This window comes from Giraffa tippelskirchi, chromosome 7, assembly GCF_054371585.1.
Source record: "Giraffa tippelskirchi isolate mGirTip1 chromosome 7, T2T-mGirTip1v1.2.pri, whole genome shotgun sequence".
In the NCBI taxonomy this organism is placed as follows: Eukaryota; Metazoa; Chordata; class Mammalia; order Artiodactyla; family Giraffidae; genus Giraffa; species Giraffa tippelskirchi.
The window spans coordinates 5,704,718-5,720,675 of record NC_137281.1 but is presented as its reverse complement, the minus strand read 5'-3'; the positions used below and the strand labels follow the sequence as shown (position 1 = coordinate 5,720,675).

At 48.1% G+C, this 15,958-nt stretch overlaps 1 protein-coding gene across 6 annotated transcripts in view; it reads right to left on the bottom strand.

Annotated features, from left to right (window-relative positions):
• Positions 1–526: 526 nt before the first annotated feature.
• The window catches only part of LOC145515138 (sialic acid-binding Ig-like lectin 14), a 26,751-nt gene continuing 11,319 nt past the window's right edge, over positions 527–15,958 (bottom strand). Inside the window, exons 3-11 of one of the 6 annotated variants that reach the window (XM_081514829.1) lie at positions 7,139–7,225; positions 6,389–6,439; positions 5,656–5,729; positions 5,174–5,554; positions 4,672–4,944; positions 4,452–4,499; positions 2,774–3,019; positions 2,536–2,671; positions 527–1,018 (exon numbers count right to left, since the gene is read on the bottom strand). In XM_081514829.1, the coding sequence (XP_081370955.1) occupies positions 997–1,018; positions 2,536–2,671; positions 2,774–3,019; positions 4,452–4,499; positions 4,672–4,944; positions 5,174–5,554; positions 5,656–5,692 (1,143 nt within the window). In that variant the 5' untranslated portion in view covers positions 5,693–5,729; positions 6,389–6,439; positions 7,139–7,225 and the 3' untranslated portion in view covers positions 527–996. Of the gene's footprint in view, positions 1,019–1,483; positions 2,269–2,535; positions 2,672–2,773; positions 3,020–4,451; positions 4,500–4,671; positions 4,945–5,173; positions 5,555–5,655; positions 6,440–7,138; positions 7,226–15,958 lie in introns of those variants that run through there. The other 5 variants (XM_081514827.1, XM_081514828.1, XM_081514830.1 and 2 more) reach the window with 5 other exon arrangements.

Below are 15,958 nucleotides of genomic sequence, written 5' to 3'. Positions count from 1 at the left end.
ATGGGGGCTGGAATGTCACGCCACCCTCACTCCCCACCACCTCCCCATCCCCCCTACACCAGAGGGGGTGATCATGGGGCCCCCAGAGTCCCAGAGGCTTCCCAGCACGTGGCTCTGACATGATCGCCTTCCCAATGATGTTCACATCCACCGTGGGTCGCCCAGCGGGCAGCGCCGCAACCAGAAAAGAGAAATGAGGTCGGATCCATTCGGAGCCACCCACCCTACAGCAGAAAAACTGGACTTTCCGGAAAGGATATTTTCTCAAATATGTTCCACTAGGGGCAGAAAACAAGCTTCCCGACCCAAATGCAGTGGAGGGTGGAAGCCAGGCAAGAAAGCTGAATGTGAAAAGCTCCTTTGCCCTGAAGGGTTTTCATAACATGGCTAACAGGGCTGTGGGTCGTCCTGGATCTCAGGGTCTGTGGGACTAGCCCTGGGCCAAAAGACCATGAAAAATGGAGTGGGTGAAGGGAGACCCTTGCCCCATAATTGGGGACCCTGGGCTAGACCTTACCTGAAACACAATTCAGGACCCTTCACTCTCTTCACCATTAAGAAGGCTGAGCGCAGAAGAATTGATGCTCTCAAACTGTGCTGCTGGAGAAGACTGTTGAGAGTCCCTTGGACTGCAAGGAGATCCAACCAGGCAATCCCCAAAGAAATCAACCCTGAATAGTCATTGGAAGGAATGATGCTGAAGCTGAAGCTCCAATACTTTGGCCACCTGAAGTGAAGAGCCGATTCATTGGGAAAGACCCTGATGCTGAAAAAGACCCTGATGCTGGGAAAGATGGAAGGCTGGAGGAGAAGGGGACGACAGAGGACGAGATGGTCAGATGGCATCAGCGACTCAATGGACATGAGTTTGAGCGAGCTCCAGGAGATGGTGAAGGACAGGGAGTGCTGCGCTCCATGAGGCCGCCAAGAGTCGGACACAACTGAGACACTGAACAGCAATCTTCACAGCCTTGTTTTCAAAGCCACAGGAAGGGCTCAAGCCACGTGTGGAAACAACCTGTAATGTTACTGTTCTTTAGGGGAGAAATTGCATGAAGATTTCCTTTTTTTTTAAATTTATTTATTTTAATTGGAGGCTGATTACTTTACAATATTGTAGTGGATTTCCGAAATATGACAATAAACATACACATTTGAGACACTCCCAGGAACAGGTTGTGAGAACAAACGAATATTGGTTTCATAATTATTTGGATATATGTTTACATCTTTGTTTCTTCAAGAATAAACACTTTTAAAAAGAAGGAGGGATAAATTGGGAGATTGGGATTGACATGACCAACAAAGACCGACTGTACAGCACAAGGAACTCTACTCACTATCTTATAATAACTTATAGTGGAAATGAATCTGAGAGAAATATACATATGTAACTGAATCACTTTTCTATAGTATGACACTAACACAACATTATACAGCAATTATACTTTAATTAAAAAAAATCATAGCCAGAACAAAGAACTCAATAAGAAAAAGATCGCCCAGTTTTTATTTTTAAATGGGCAAATACTCAAACAGGAATTTCACAAAAGAAGATATTCAAATAACTCAACATCATATTGCACCTAAAGGAAGTAAAAAGGTAAGGAGACACTGCCACAGTGGAGCGCAGGACCGAAAACGGAGCCTGCTGATAATACAAGTGATGCTGAGGATACAGACAGCTCAGAACCCTCAAATATGATGGGGGGATGGAAATTCACTTGACCAGTCAGGAGAACCCTTTGAAGGTACCTTCTAGAACTATACATACGCCAAACTTACGACGAAGCAGTTCCATACCCACCAGGAAAACTTGCTAGCCTTCCTATTTTCATCACAACATTCCTATCAACGATATGTTGAAAGAGCCAAAACATGGAAACAAATGCAATGTCATCGTATTTTAGGGTTCATACATAACTGGAGGAACAGTCATACATAAAATACCACTTTCAAGACAAAACCATAGCAAAACAACAGTGAGTTATTGATATAAAAACATGGATAATCTCGTACTAAATGAGGTAAGTCAGAAAGTCTCCTTTCAATGGAATTGACTCTTCCTGTTGTCACACAGTCATCACCACAAATAAAAGCTCGTAGATGCAAATAACATAGGGTTTGACTGGAGAGTTTCCACAGAGAAGCAGACAGTGATGTCCCCACATCTGTCCTCTGGGCTCTGCATCCTCAGGTGAATCTCGTTATGACAGGGAGGGAGGCTCAGCCACACCCCTCAGCCCAGCTCCCTAGTGGCCACCACACCTGCAGAGCCAACACGGTCTCAGGTCAGAGAGTCAGACACATTTCACTCATTCTGGGCTCTGCCTCATGGCAGGTGGGATCTTAGTCCCCAACCTGGGATTGACCCCTGCCCCCTGCAGGGGAAACCTGGAATCTTAGCCACTGGACCAACACAGCACTCCCTGAGAGTCACCCAGTTTAGCTCCAGGCAGGACAGGACTGCCCAGCCCCACCAGCAACTCCAGAGCCATTCACCAGACTTCCCTGCAGGGGGACAGGTGTGCTCACCTGGTGTAGTACATCCAGGTGAGGCCATAGGTGAGGAGGAAGCCAGCCCCCATGAGGGCCCCTCTGATCAGGGTGAGGACCAGGGGCCAGGAGCCCTGCTGCTCCTCAGCCTCACAGCTGCAGGGAGGGGGGCCTTCTGGGAAGGGAGAGGGGGAGAAGCTCAGCCCCCAGGCCCAGCCCTCCCAAAGGCACACGCCTGCCCAGACTGCCCACCCCCAGCACCTGTCCTGCAACTCACTCTGCACAGCGAGGCTGAAGGAAACTTGCTGGGAGCCCAGTGGGTGCTGAGCTCGGCAGGTGACTTCTCCTCCATCTCCGACTCCTACACGGGGTATCTCCAGGACCCCGGGGGCTGAGAGCTGGGAGGGCCCCAGGGGTTTTCCCTCCCAGAGCCAGCTCAGCGTGGCAGGGGGGTTGCTGTCGGCCACACAGACCAGGCGCAGGAACTGGCCCTCCAGGATGGGCAGTGATGTGCCATTCAGATCTGGGTGAGAGATGCACAGATGAGTGGGTGGAGCCGAAGGGCTGTCTCACCCTCATTCCGCTCACTTCCTGATGCAGAAAGACTGGCCGGGTGACAAGGACCAAGGATGAGCTCACTGAGGCTGATGAGGCAACAGTCCTGGGGTCCTGTCAGCCTCCCAGAGAAATGGGAGCTGATCTGAGGATGCAAGGGAGAGAAGTGGGTGGGAAGCTCACAGGAACATGTGCCAAGAGAGAGACAGCCCGGAAGATGGGGAGAAAGGCGCGTGTGTCTGCATCGGGGCACAGAGGACCCGGAACAACAGAGACACGATAAGAGTGGGAGAGAGAAGGGAGGGGCAGGTGTGCTGGAGCCCTGACAGCAGGGCTGAGAGCGCTGGGCTTTGCTCCAAGGTGATGGGCAAGCAGTAGGAGCCTGTGAGGAGGGGAAGCTTCAGCGTCAGCGCCAACTCTCAGAGGACCCTGCTGGGGCCAGGTGGGGCCTGGACTGGAGATGAGACTGGAGGCAGGGAGGCTGAGGGAGGAGGCTGATCAGTGGTCAGGGTCTAGGACAAGACTGCAGCTGGCTCTGGGGCCAAGGGCATGGAAAGGGGGAAGTGATTTGAACAGTGAAGCTCTGCAGAGTCCCTGAGTCATGGGTGCAGCTGGTGAGAAAGGGAGATGAGTAGAGGGCTGTCCAACCACAGCCCTGTTAAATGGGGGACAGGGTGCAGTTGACAGGACTCAGCAAGAGGTGGCTAAACATGCAGAACGTCTCTGGATGTACAGAGTCAGGACAGGAAAGGCAGGGACAGGATGGGGGCACGACTGCAAGTGGAGACTCGGGATGGGAGGAGACCACCCAGGAAGATAAAGAGAGGTTGGCACGGGGTCCAGGGTGGAGCTGTGGGCAATGGGAACACGAGTCCCTCTGAAAGACGATGACATCAGAGCTGAAGGAGGGTTGCTATCATAGGAGGTGATGACAGACAGAAACTTTAAAAAAAAAAAAAAAGCAGAAGCTAGAATAGTCCAAATCACAGACAGTAAAAGTGGAAAGCTGTTGGCCAGGGGCTGAAGGGGGAGGGATGGGGACACTGTGTCTGATGGGTTTGGCGTTTCAGTTCTGCCAATTGGGAAGAGCTCTGTGGATGGGTTGCCCAACATTGTCAGTGGACCTCACTCTACTGAGATCTACCCTTAAAAGTAGTGAAGATGGTAACTTTCATCTTCTGTGTGTTTTCTCGCGGTTAAAACTAAAATTTTAACCAGAAGAAAAGGAAAGGGAGCAGGCAAAATAGTAGTCCATGGATGCGAGACATTGGGGAGGGAGGAGGACAGGTCCAGAGCCTGGGGGCTGAGGATGAGGGACCGTCTCATCTCCAAGCCCTGAGCCCTGAGCTGGCAGAGACCTGCTCCCATCACAGCCCCAGAGGCGAGACCATCCTTCCTACCTGTGAAGCTTTCCTGAGATATTCTCGTGATCACCAACTGTGGAGCATCTGGGAAGGAAATGGGAGAGGCAGGGAGGCGTCAGTGCTCCACCCCGGAGCCACCCAAGAGGACGGGGCTTTATTCCCCCAATCTCATCTGGAAGGGGGTGCGGGGGTGCCACCCGCCTTCTGCCAACACCGCCCCCTGGTGTTGGCCCCCCCGGGGCCCCTCCACACTCACAGGAGACGTTGAGGCGGACGGTTCTCTCCAGGGTCACCTGAGATCCCTGGAGTGTCACCTGACAGGTGACGTTGGTGCCATGGTCCTGGGGCCTTGGGGTGAGGGTGAGCTCCGAGGAGTGGAGGGTCTCTGGGTCCATTTCGTCAAGGGCATCCCCCGCCCAGGAGAACAGGAGAGGTTGTCGCCCATCACAGGCTAGTGACAGGCTGCAGGTCAGCCTTGTGGGGTGACCAGGCTCCAGAGTCTCCAGAAACTGGATGTCGGGTTTCTGTGCTGAGGTTGAGGAGGAGAGAGGGAGATGCCTGGCCCCCAGGGTGTGGGGACCCAGAGGGGGACCCTGAGAGGGACCAGTGCCTCAGGGCCACAGCTCACCCCCAGCCCTGGGTCTCTCCTGAGCCTTCAAACCCCAAGACCTGGAGCAGGGAATGGTCCTACGCCCTGTTCCTATTCTAATAGGAAGGTCCTCACATCCCAGGGTCCTCTCCTGGGCCCCCTGCCATACCTGTCACCTGCAAATTCAGCTTCTTATCGCTGTAACTATATTTCACATTAGGTCCTCTCTCCACTCGCAAGTAGTAGACTCCTGCATCGCTCATCCTGGCGTCTTTGATGCTCAGGGAGCAGTCGTTGTTGCTGGGGTCCCCGACGAGGCGGAATCGGCCCCGGGTCTCTGGCTTCTCTCGTCTGTTCGGGTTGTTGGTGGCCACAGGATCACTGTGTGGGTCGTCCCCTTCCCGGAACCAATAGATGAAAGGTTCCATAGAGGAATACCAGGGATACCACAGGTAGGAGAAGTAGCAGGACACGCGAAGGTACATGCACGCCTCCACCGTCACCGATTCCTGCACTCGGAGCTCAAATCCCGGAAGCTCCTGCAGGGACCCTGGGGGACACAGAGGCTCAGCGGCAGCTCCAGCCCCTCCCCACGCGTGCTGCCCCTCCCCCAGCCGTGACCTCCGTCCCCCCCACCCCTCCCCCACTCACCCCTCCACAGCAGGGGCAGCAGCAGCAGGGGCACCATGTCGGCAACCGCCAGCACAGAGCCGGTTCAGGTCCTTCTGCTGGGGAGGGAAGCGCCCCGAATGTGGGAAGGGAACCAGGAAGCCCCAACAGGAAGCCAGAGGGTGACGGAGAGACAGAGCTCTTAAGATCCATGGAAGGGGAAGTTGGGTAGCACAGACCAGGGTTGGGGGCTGTCTGACTGAGAAATCTTCTCGTTTCCCGTCTCTCCCATTTGCACCTACAAACTGTGAGCCTAAAATATGAGGCTGGAGGCTCCCAGGGCCCCGTTGCTGCTCGCGCTTTCCCCGTGTACCGCTTTCTACACGGAGTGGGGTGGAGGGTCACCTGGCTAGCTCCCCGGGGATCAGAGCCCCTGGGACGTCCAGGAGCAAATTCATGATCAGGTGTGGAGAGGAGCCCATGCTGAGCATCCAGGAGACAGAGGGCTGCCCCCGACTCAGGAGAGATGCTGAGATCTCAGGGACAAGTGTGTCTAGATCCCCTGAGATACGGTCCCCACTGTAAGCCTGAAGCCTCCTGACCCCTTGGAGTTCAGTCCCGATTCCCATCAGTGCCCTGGTCCCAGGCAGGCTCAGATTCTGGTCCTGCTGTTGATGCTCAAAGCCGACCTGAGCGCCCTGGCATTTGGAATACAGAAGCTGAGGGCATAGAATGCCCGGTTGGGAACCCAAACTCCTACCACTTCACCTGCCACCTGTTAACTTTCCCAGAGTTACTTCTCCTCTCCGTGCCTCAGTTTGCTCATCTGAAAAACAGAGACACCAGCAGAAATGCCGATTAAATGAGTTCGTGTGTGTCACGTGCTTAGGACAGAACCTGGCACTGGTACCTGTTCATTCAACTGAGGCTTTGGGGACACAGGGCTTCTGCACAATCCCAGGCTCTGTCTAGGGGCACAGAGACCAGAGCAGGGCCACCCCACACCCCACCTCGCCCACCTTCGGGGGTTACCCGGTCATTAGCAGGGAGGGCAGAAGCATCGCTAGGCTGGAAGGTCAAGACCCTGCCCTTGAGACAGACTGGGACCTAGGACCCTTCATGGCAGTGCTTGCACCTGACAAACATCTCCCATAGTGACAAAATACAAAGAAACGATAAGGGACTGAAAATAACTCCACGCGTCTGCAGTTGGTGCAAATTATGAGCAATAAGATACAAAAAGACCAAAACCTAACTGCCCATTCTGCTGTGTGGGGAGCAAAAACAGGGTCCTGGGCCTGATCCCTGCACACAGCACCACAGAGGGCGTGGGCAGACCACCTAAACCATGCCTCACCCACTGATCCACCCACCCCCCATCCCATTTAAGGGACCAGCTTGCCCCACCTCAGCATCTCAATAAAGCCTGCCCTGAATTTCTTCTCTGGCCTCTCATCAATTTGTATTGATTAGAGAGACCAAGGTCGTAGTTCCTTAACACCCTGTGATTATGTCATTATCTTACCCCACGCTCTGATTCATCTGTCAGAGGCAGGAACACAGATAAGATCAGTTTTTTATCCGGAAGGAAGTTGCATCTAGAAGCCACAACCTGTAGAAAGAAGGACCATGATTTTGAACAGAAAAGGAAATTTTCCTGTAACCTTGTTACTGAAAACAATTTGCCTGTCTGAGGAGCAGTCAAGTCATACAAACCCAAACTTGTCAGAGTTTGAAGGGAGAAAAGTTTACCGCAGGGCCATGGAAGGAGATATGTGGCTTGTGCTCAAAAACCCCCTGAAATCCACAAAGGGTTTCAGCAAAGCATTTTTAAAGGCCAAGTGAAGGAGGATTGCCCAGGGTGTGTGATCAGCTCGTGCACAATTCTCTGATTGATTGGTGGTGATCAACACTTAGGTGTCAGAAGGCCTGGGGGCTACTTGCTCCAGATCTTCAAGTAGTTAATTTCTTCCCTTTGGTGGTGGTTTTTAGCATCTGAAAAAACTCAGGAACCTGAGAAGATACCCTGGAGGGGGAAATGGCAACCCAGTGCAGTATTGCCTGGAGAATCCCATGGACAGAGGAGCCTGGCGGGCTACAGTCCATTGGGTCGCAATGAGTCGGATGCAACGGAGTGACTTAGCACTCATGCACGCATGGATGAGATCCTGCTGTCTGGGTACTTCAGAGAGGGGCTAGAGCAGAGGGTGTGGGCGAGGGTCTCTCCCAGGAAGGCCCCCAGGGTGCTGCTCAGTTGCCAACATCTCTAGGGAAGGAAGAGTGTGGATTGGAGGTCCTCAGAGCTGAGTATGTAGTGAGAGCCTGTCTGAGAACAAGGCCAGCAAAGCTACAGAGTTAACAACTTTTTTTTTTTTTTAACATATTATATATTTCCCTATGCTCTTAAAAAAAAAAAAAGATCTGTTTATTCATTGGCCGTGGCGGGTCTTCGTTGCTGCACAAGGATTTCTCTAGTTGTGGCGAGCCCGGGGCTACTCTCCATTGTGGTGTGTGGGCTTCTCATTGCCGTGGCTTCTCTCTCATGGTTCAGCACAGGCTCTGGAGTGGGGCTCAGTAGTTGTGGCCCATGGGCTTAGTTGCTCCTCCTCATGTGGGATCTTTCCAGACCAGACATCGAACCCATGTGCCTTGCGTTGCAAGGCGAATTCTTAACCACTGGACCACCAGGGAAGCCCACCTTGTTATTTTTTTTTAAGGAGTTTGGTGACATTGACCAAGTTCCAAAGCCCTCATGTCTGAAGCCATTGTGTGTGAGTGCATTTAGTCACTCAGTCGTATTCGACCCTTTGGACAATAGCCCACCAGGCTCCTCTGTGCAGGGGATTATTTAATATATCCGACATATACACGATGGAATACTACTCAGTCATGAAAAGGAAGGCATTTGAGTCCGTTGTAATGAGGTGGATGAACCTAGAGCCTATTATACAGAGTGAAGTAAGTCAGACAGAGGAAAACAAATATCATATATTAACACATATATATGGAATCTAGAAGGATGGTACCGATGAATCTATTCAGAGAGCAGCACTAGAGATGCAGAAATAGAGAACAGATTTATGGACACGGGTCAGGGGGAGGAAGGAGAGGGTGAGACGAATTGGAGAGAGTAGCATGGACGCATATACACTAACATATGTAAAATAGATTGCCAATGGAAATTTGCTGTATGACTCAGGGAGCTCAAACTGGGGCTCTATAACAGCCTAGCGGGGTGGGAAGGGGTGGGAGGTGGGAGGGAGGGGACATAGTTACACCTATGGCTGATTCATGATGTTTGGCAGAAATGAAACCAATAACGTAAAAAAATCATCCTTTAATTAAAAATACATAAATTTTAATTTATTTATTTTAAATAGATTTTTTAAAGGAAAACAAAATACTGCAGTGGGTTGGGTTGCCACTTCCTTCTCCAGACGATCTTCCTGACCCGGGGTCAAACCTGAGTTTTCTGTATCTCCTGCACTGCAGGTGATATCTTTACCCGCTGAGCCCTCAGGAAGCCCAAAGCCTGTATACTTCAGAGATCTGCAGGTTAAGTGAGTCAACACTCTGCTTTGCTTTGTTTTCCCCATCAGGTCAACTGGAGCTGGAATGATCTCGCATGTGCCTAACACAACCTTGCCCCTCACCGCCAGGCCCGCACACCCGTACCTACTCAGCCTCAGCCCCCGAAACTGCCCCACACCTCCCCACAAGATGTGCCTTCAATTTCGCAGCTCACAACCCTTCCATGGACTTCTGGGAAACCTGCTGATACATGTTCATGCTTTTTGGCAAGTCCTTCTCTGATGCCCATTAATATACAATAAAAATGACCAAAACCTGCTATAGAAAGAAATAAGGACCAGTGTCTTAGTCAGTTCAGGCTGCCATAATGAAATGCCAAATCTGGGAGGCTTAAACAAAAGGAATTTATTTCTCACGGTCCTGGAGGCTGAAAAGTCCAAGATCAAGGGGCTGGCTGATTCAGTTCCCTGGTGAGGAGGCGTTTCCTGGCTTGCAGACAGCCACCCTCTCACTGTGTCCTCCCGTAGGGGATCGGGAGAGAGAGCGTACAGTGTTCTTTCTTTTTATTATTTGTTGTTGTTCAGTCGCTAAGTCGTGTCCGACTCTTTGCGGCCCCATGGACTGCAGCACATCAGGCCTCCCTGTTTTTCACTGTCTCCCGCAGATTTCTCAAACTCATGTCCATTGAGCCAGTGATGCCATCCAACCATCTCATCCTCTGTCGCTCCCTTCTCCTCCTGCCCTTGATCTTTCCCAGCATCAGGGTCTTTTCCAGTGAGTCGGCTCTTTATATCAGGTGGCCAAAGTATTGGAGCTTTAGCTTCAGCATCAATCCTTCCAATGAATATTCAGGGCTGATTTCCTTTAGAATTGACTGGTTGGATCTCCTTGCAGTCCAAGGGACTCTTAAGAGTCTTCTCCAGCACCACAGTTGGAAAGTATCAATTCTTCAGTGCTCAGCCTTCTTTATGGTCCGACTCTCACATCCGTACATGACTACTGGAAAAACTATACCTTTGACTATCAGGACCTAGGTCAGCAAAGTGATGTCTCTGCTTTTTAATATGATGCGTAGGTTTGTCATTGCTTTTCTTCCAAGGAGCAAGCATCTTTTAATTTCATAAGGGTGGAACCTCCATGATGAAATTAATGTCCTTATTATCCTAAATACTAAAACCAAATCCAGGTACCATTTGTCAGAACATGTGCCCAGTTGTCCTTCTTACACATCTCTACTTCACTCATTTACCATAACTGCCTTATCCATGTAGGGGGTTGATCAGGGAGGCCCTGAAACGACCAACAAAAATGTTACAAGCTGGAGTGTTTCTCTCTACTTGGAGTTAGCAGCAGTTGATCACACCTTGAGAAAGGTGAAGAAACCAAAGCTCAACAGCTCCTTCTGCTGGATATGGTGAGCTTAGCAATTTCAACATATTTCAGAGGTTAGATTTAGGAAGTTTCTTAGCTCCTTTTTCAAGAGGCAGTAGTCATGTATGGATGTGAGAGTTGGACCATAAAGAAGGCTGAGCACTGAAGAATTGATACTTTCCAACTGTGGTGCTGGAGAAGACTCTTGAGAATACCTTGGGCTGCAAGAAGATCAAACCAGTCAATCCTAAAGGCAATCAATCCTGAATATTCATTGGAAGGATTGATGCTGAAGCTGAAGCTCCAATACTTTGGCTACCTGATGCAAAGAGTCGACACATTGGAAAAGACCCTGGTTCTGGGAAAGATTAAAGGCAGGAGGAGAAGGGGACGACAGAGGACGATATGGTTGGATGGCATCACCAATTCGATGGACATGAATTTGAGCAAGCTCCGCAAGATGATGAGGGGCAGGGAAGCCTGGCGTGCTGCAGTCCATGGGGTTACAAAAAGTCAGACATTACTGGGTGACTGAACAACAAAAAAGTTGCATCTTCTCAACGTGCAGATGGGCAAGGTCCAGCCTCCAGCAAAAATAAAAAATGTTACACACACACACATACACACACAAAGAACAAAAATAACATAGCAAGAGACTTTTGGTTTCAGGTCTAACATTCAAATTGCTTGGAAGTTGTCACTTCTATTCTTACAATGAGAAAAATGTGAAAAAACTGGGGGATCAATTACTTTTCTTAGACCGATCAGAGAACTGAGATCACAGAGCAAGTTATCATCCTAAAATCTAGAGACACTGGAAAATCCAGGAAGTTACAGCTGAGACCTTTCTCTTCACTTACTGCTCAGTTTTGCTGTGAACCTAAAACTGCTCCGAAAAATTGTCCATTAGAATAGCACCACTACTACAGTCTAAGGAGACAAACCAAGGATCATAACAAGACTCTGACATGACCCAGATGTTGGAATTATCACACAGGGGATTTAAAATAGCCATGATTACTGTGTTAAGGGACATCCCTCGTGGCTCAGTGTTAAAGAATCCACCTGCCAATGCAAGAGACTCATCCTTGGATAGGGAAGATCCTCCAGAGAAGAAAAGGCAACACACTCTCGTATTCTTGCCTGGTAAATCCCATGGACAGAGGAGCCCAGTGGGCTATAATTCATGGGGTCGCAAACGAGTTGGACATGACTTAGCAACTAAACAACTATGTTAAAGGTTCTAAAAGCAAAAGTAGACAACATTCAAAAACAGATGGGGATGTCGCAGAGAGGGAAGCTCTAAGACAGAATCAAAATGAAATGCTAGCAATCAAAAACACGGTAACAGAAATGAAGAACTAACTCCTCTCCTCAACACTGAGATGGGTCCAGGAGAGAAAAGCCCTCAGCACCTATGGTCCTGGCTGGAGGAAGTATTGACTTTTTAAAAATATCGACTATTCTAATTCCGGAATATGATATATCGCTTATTTCGGGCTTCTTTAATTTATCTCTGCAATATTTTCCAGTTTTCAGTGTAGAGGTCTTGAAACTATTTTACTAGTTTTACTTTTAGAAACATTGTGTACTTTTATGGGTTTTTTTTTTAAAGCATTGTACTTTAAATTTAATTTTCTGCTATTGCTAATATGGACATACAAGTTATTTTTGTATGCTGATTTTGGATAAGCTACTCTGTTAAATTACATACTAATTCCAAAAGTTTGCTTGTATATTTTGTTTTCTCTGTACACTTTCTCCTCATTGGAAACAATGAGGTTTTACTTCTCCCTTTCCAATCACTATGCCTTTTATTCTTTTCATGTTTCATTGCACCCTTTAGTAATTTCATTACAATGTTGAGTAGAAGTGGTTGGGAAGGATATCCTTGTCTTTTCCTTGACCTCAGGTGAAAGTATTCAGTATTTCACTATTTAGTATAACTGAAAGCCCATGCTACATAAGTACAGTGAATCCAGGGCTACTCATCAAAAAAAAAAAAAAAAAAAATCCAGATCATAAATTGTATTGCGTTTACATACAGGATTTTCTCAACATTTATTTATTTGGCTGCATCAGTTGTGACACTTGGGTAATGCAGGAATTTTCCTTGTGGCATGCGAGCTTAGGTGCCCTGCAGCATGTGGGATCTTAATTCTCCGACCAGGGATTGAAATTCCCCGATCAGGGATTGAACTCGAGTTCCCTGAATTGCAAGGCCGATTCTTAACCACTGGACCACCAGGGAAGTCCCTGTGTTGTTGTTGTTCAGTCACTAAGTCGTGTCCGACTCTGTGACCCCATGGACTGCAGCAAGCCAGGTTCCCCTGTGCCCTACTCTCTCCTGGAGTTTGCTCAAACTCATGTCCATTGAGTCGGTGAGGCCCTCCAACCATCTCATCCTCTGTTGCCCCCTTGTCCTGCCCTTAATCTTTCTCAGCATCAGGCTCTTTTCCAGTGATTTCGCTCTTCGCATCAGGTCGTCAAAGTATTGGAGCTTGAGCATCAGTCCTTCCAATGAATATTCAGGGTTGACATACGTTTTTGAAACATTTTAAATTTATCTGTCACAGTTTAACATCTGGACATACCTCACAACACTCTGAATGGCTAACTTCTCTTGAAAATCTTGAGTCTCTGGCATTCCCACGTGTTAGACATCAGCTGGGCGGAGCAAGAGCTGTCCGCCTTTATTCTGCCACATTCTCCCAGCAAGTGCTATGGTCTCCCCTGCACAGAGGCCAAAGTTCAGGCCCCATTTGTCAGTATACTTGCCCTGTTGCTTTTCCTACCCTAGGCCTCCTGCAGTCATTTTTATACCTGCTTTGCTACCGTGGGGACTTAATTTTGCATCTCCTGGAAAAATAGATGCACTGACTCCATCTAACAAAAATCCCTCCAGCCAGAGGCTTACTTTCTAACCTCCTTTCTCAGGAGGGAATTTGCTCGAGCTGAGGCACGAAGACAAAGTCCAAGACTGCCACCTGCTGGACGATGTGCACTCAGCAAGCTCTACTGGTAAATTCAAGGAGACCAAGAACTCCAGTTTCTTCCAACACATTCTTTAAAAAAATATATTTATTTATTTGGCTGCTCCAGGTCTTAGCTGCTGCGCTTGGGATCTTTAGTTGTGCATATGGGATCTAGTTCCCTGACCAGGATTGAACCTGGGCCCCTGGTATTGGGACCACGGAGTCTTAGCCACTGGACCACCAGGGAAGTCCCTCAACACATTTTCAAAAAATAAAATGTTATAGAAACTTATTTCATTGAAGTATAGTTGATTTACAACGCTGTGTTAATTTCTATTGTACATCAAAGTGATTCAGATACATATATATATTTATATGTGTGTGTGTTTCCTATTCTTTTCTATTACGGTTTATCACAGGATTTTGAATATAGTTCCCAGTGCTATACAGTACAACATTGTCATTCATCTATCCCATATACAAAATAGTTTGCATCTGCTAACCCCAAACTCCCCATTTATCCATCCCTCACCATCCCTCCACATTTTACAAATAATAAAACACAAAAGGAAGGTAGCACGAAAAACACTGTAGATTATTTTCATTGATTAACCTTTCCAAACAAAAGATGGTAGACTTTTGCAGCTTCCCACTTATTGGAAATTAAAGCAAATAATCTTTTTAGATATAAGCAATGATGCAGCCCACTCCAGCATTCTTGCCTGGAAATCCCACGGACAGAGGAGCCTGGCGGGCTGTTAGTCTGTGGGGTTGCAAAGAGTCGGACAAGACTTAGTGACAAAACAACAACAACAAAAAAATGGTAAGACAACAAAATCAAAACAGAACTGGAAATGCTCGGGGGGAAAATAATGACAATTAAAAATGAAATGTACTTACGAGCATAAAATACAGTAGTTGGCACACAGAAAATGGAAACCAGTGGCACAGACTCCAAGGTCTGTGCAGTCACATGGAGTGCAGAAGACAGAAGCAAGCATGAAAGTGTTAAGAGAGACGGGGACCGCTCTGGAGGAACCGAATTGCTCAGAGAATTCTCTGCTCAGTTCATTGCTAAAAACTAGAAAGTTGGGGATAAATGGAGGATTTTTTTAGGACCATGTAAATTCCAAAAATATTCTCAAGAAGAGATGAGCATGTTAAACAGATTGTGCTCACTCAGTTGCGACCCCGTGGACTGTAGCCTGCCAGGCTCCTCTGTCCATGGGATTATTCAGGCAAGAAGACTGCAGTGGGTGCCCATTTCCTTCTCCAGGGATTAAATAGATTAGCAACTGTACAATAAACTGACAGAATCATACCAAATTATTTCAAACTGTCCACAAACCGACGATGCTGATTCAATGTAAACTAAAGACAAAAATTGAAAGTTGGGGTGGGGTTGGGAGGGAGGTTCAAGAGGGAGGGGGCATACATATACCTATGGCTGATTCATGTTGATATTTGGCAGAAAACAACAAAATTCTGTAAAGTAATTATCCTTCAATTAAAATAAATAAAATCAGAAAAAGAAAAGTTGGAGTGGGGGTGGGAGGGATGTTCAAGAGGGAGGGAACATATGTATACTTATGGCTGATTCACGTTGTTGTATGGCAGAAACCAACACAACATTCTAAAGCAATTATCCTCCAATTCAAAATAAATTTAAAAAAAGAATGAAAAGTTGGGGACATCCCTCGTGGCCCAGGGGTGAAGGCCCTGTGTGTCCACCACCAAACTGGGAATGAATGGTGGTTGAGACAGGGAACAAGTTACACTCAAGAGAAACCAACCAAGGGGATTCACTGGCGGTCCAGTGGTTAGAGCTCGGAGCTTCCATGCTGGGGGGCTTAGGTTCAATCTCTGGTCAGGGAGTAAGGTTCTGTGTGCCATGTTGTACGGCTGCAAAAAAAAAAAAAAAAAAAAAGAGGAACGAATCAAATAAGTAAACACATTATGGATAACGGGGAACACGTTTCCCTTTCTCAGAGAAGGGATTTACACATATGGGAAGGCAGAAAACCAGGATGACCCAACTTGTATTGGGTTGGAACTAGAGATAAAGGAGTGAACTCATGAATTTCAACATGTGTTTTATGAATGGATTAATGAATGTGTACAGATGAGAGACTATTTCCAGCTAAGTCAGAAACTAGACAATTAGCTCACTATCACAATTAATGGGCTTCCCTGGTAGCTCAGCTGGTAAAGAATCCGCCTACAATGCAGGAAACCCTGGTTCCATTCCTGGGTCAGGAAGATCCTCTGAAGGGTTAGGCTACCCCCAGTATTCTTGGGCTTCCCTGGTGGCTCAGCTGGTAAAGAATCCGCCTACAATGCAGGAAACCCTGGTTCCATTCCTGGGTCAGGAAGATCCTCTGAAGGGTTAGGCTACCCCCAGTATTCTTGGGCTTCCCTGGTGGCTCAGATGGTAAAGAATACGCCTGTAATGCAGGAGACCTGGGTCC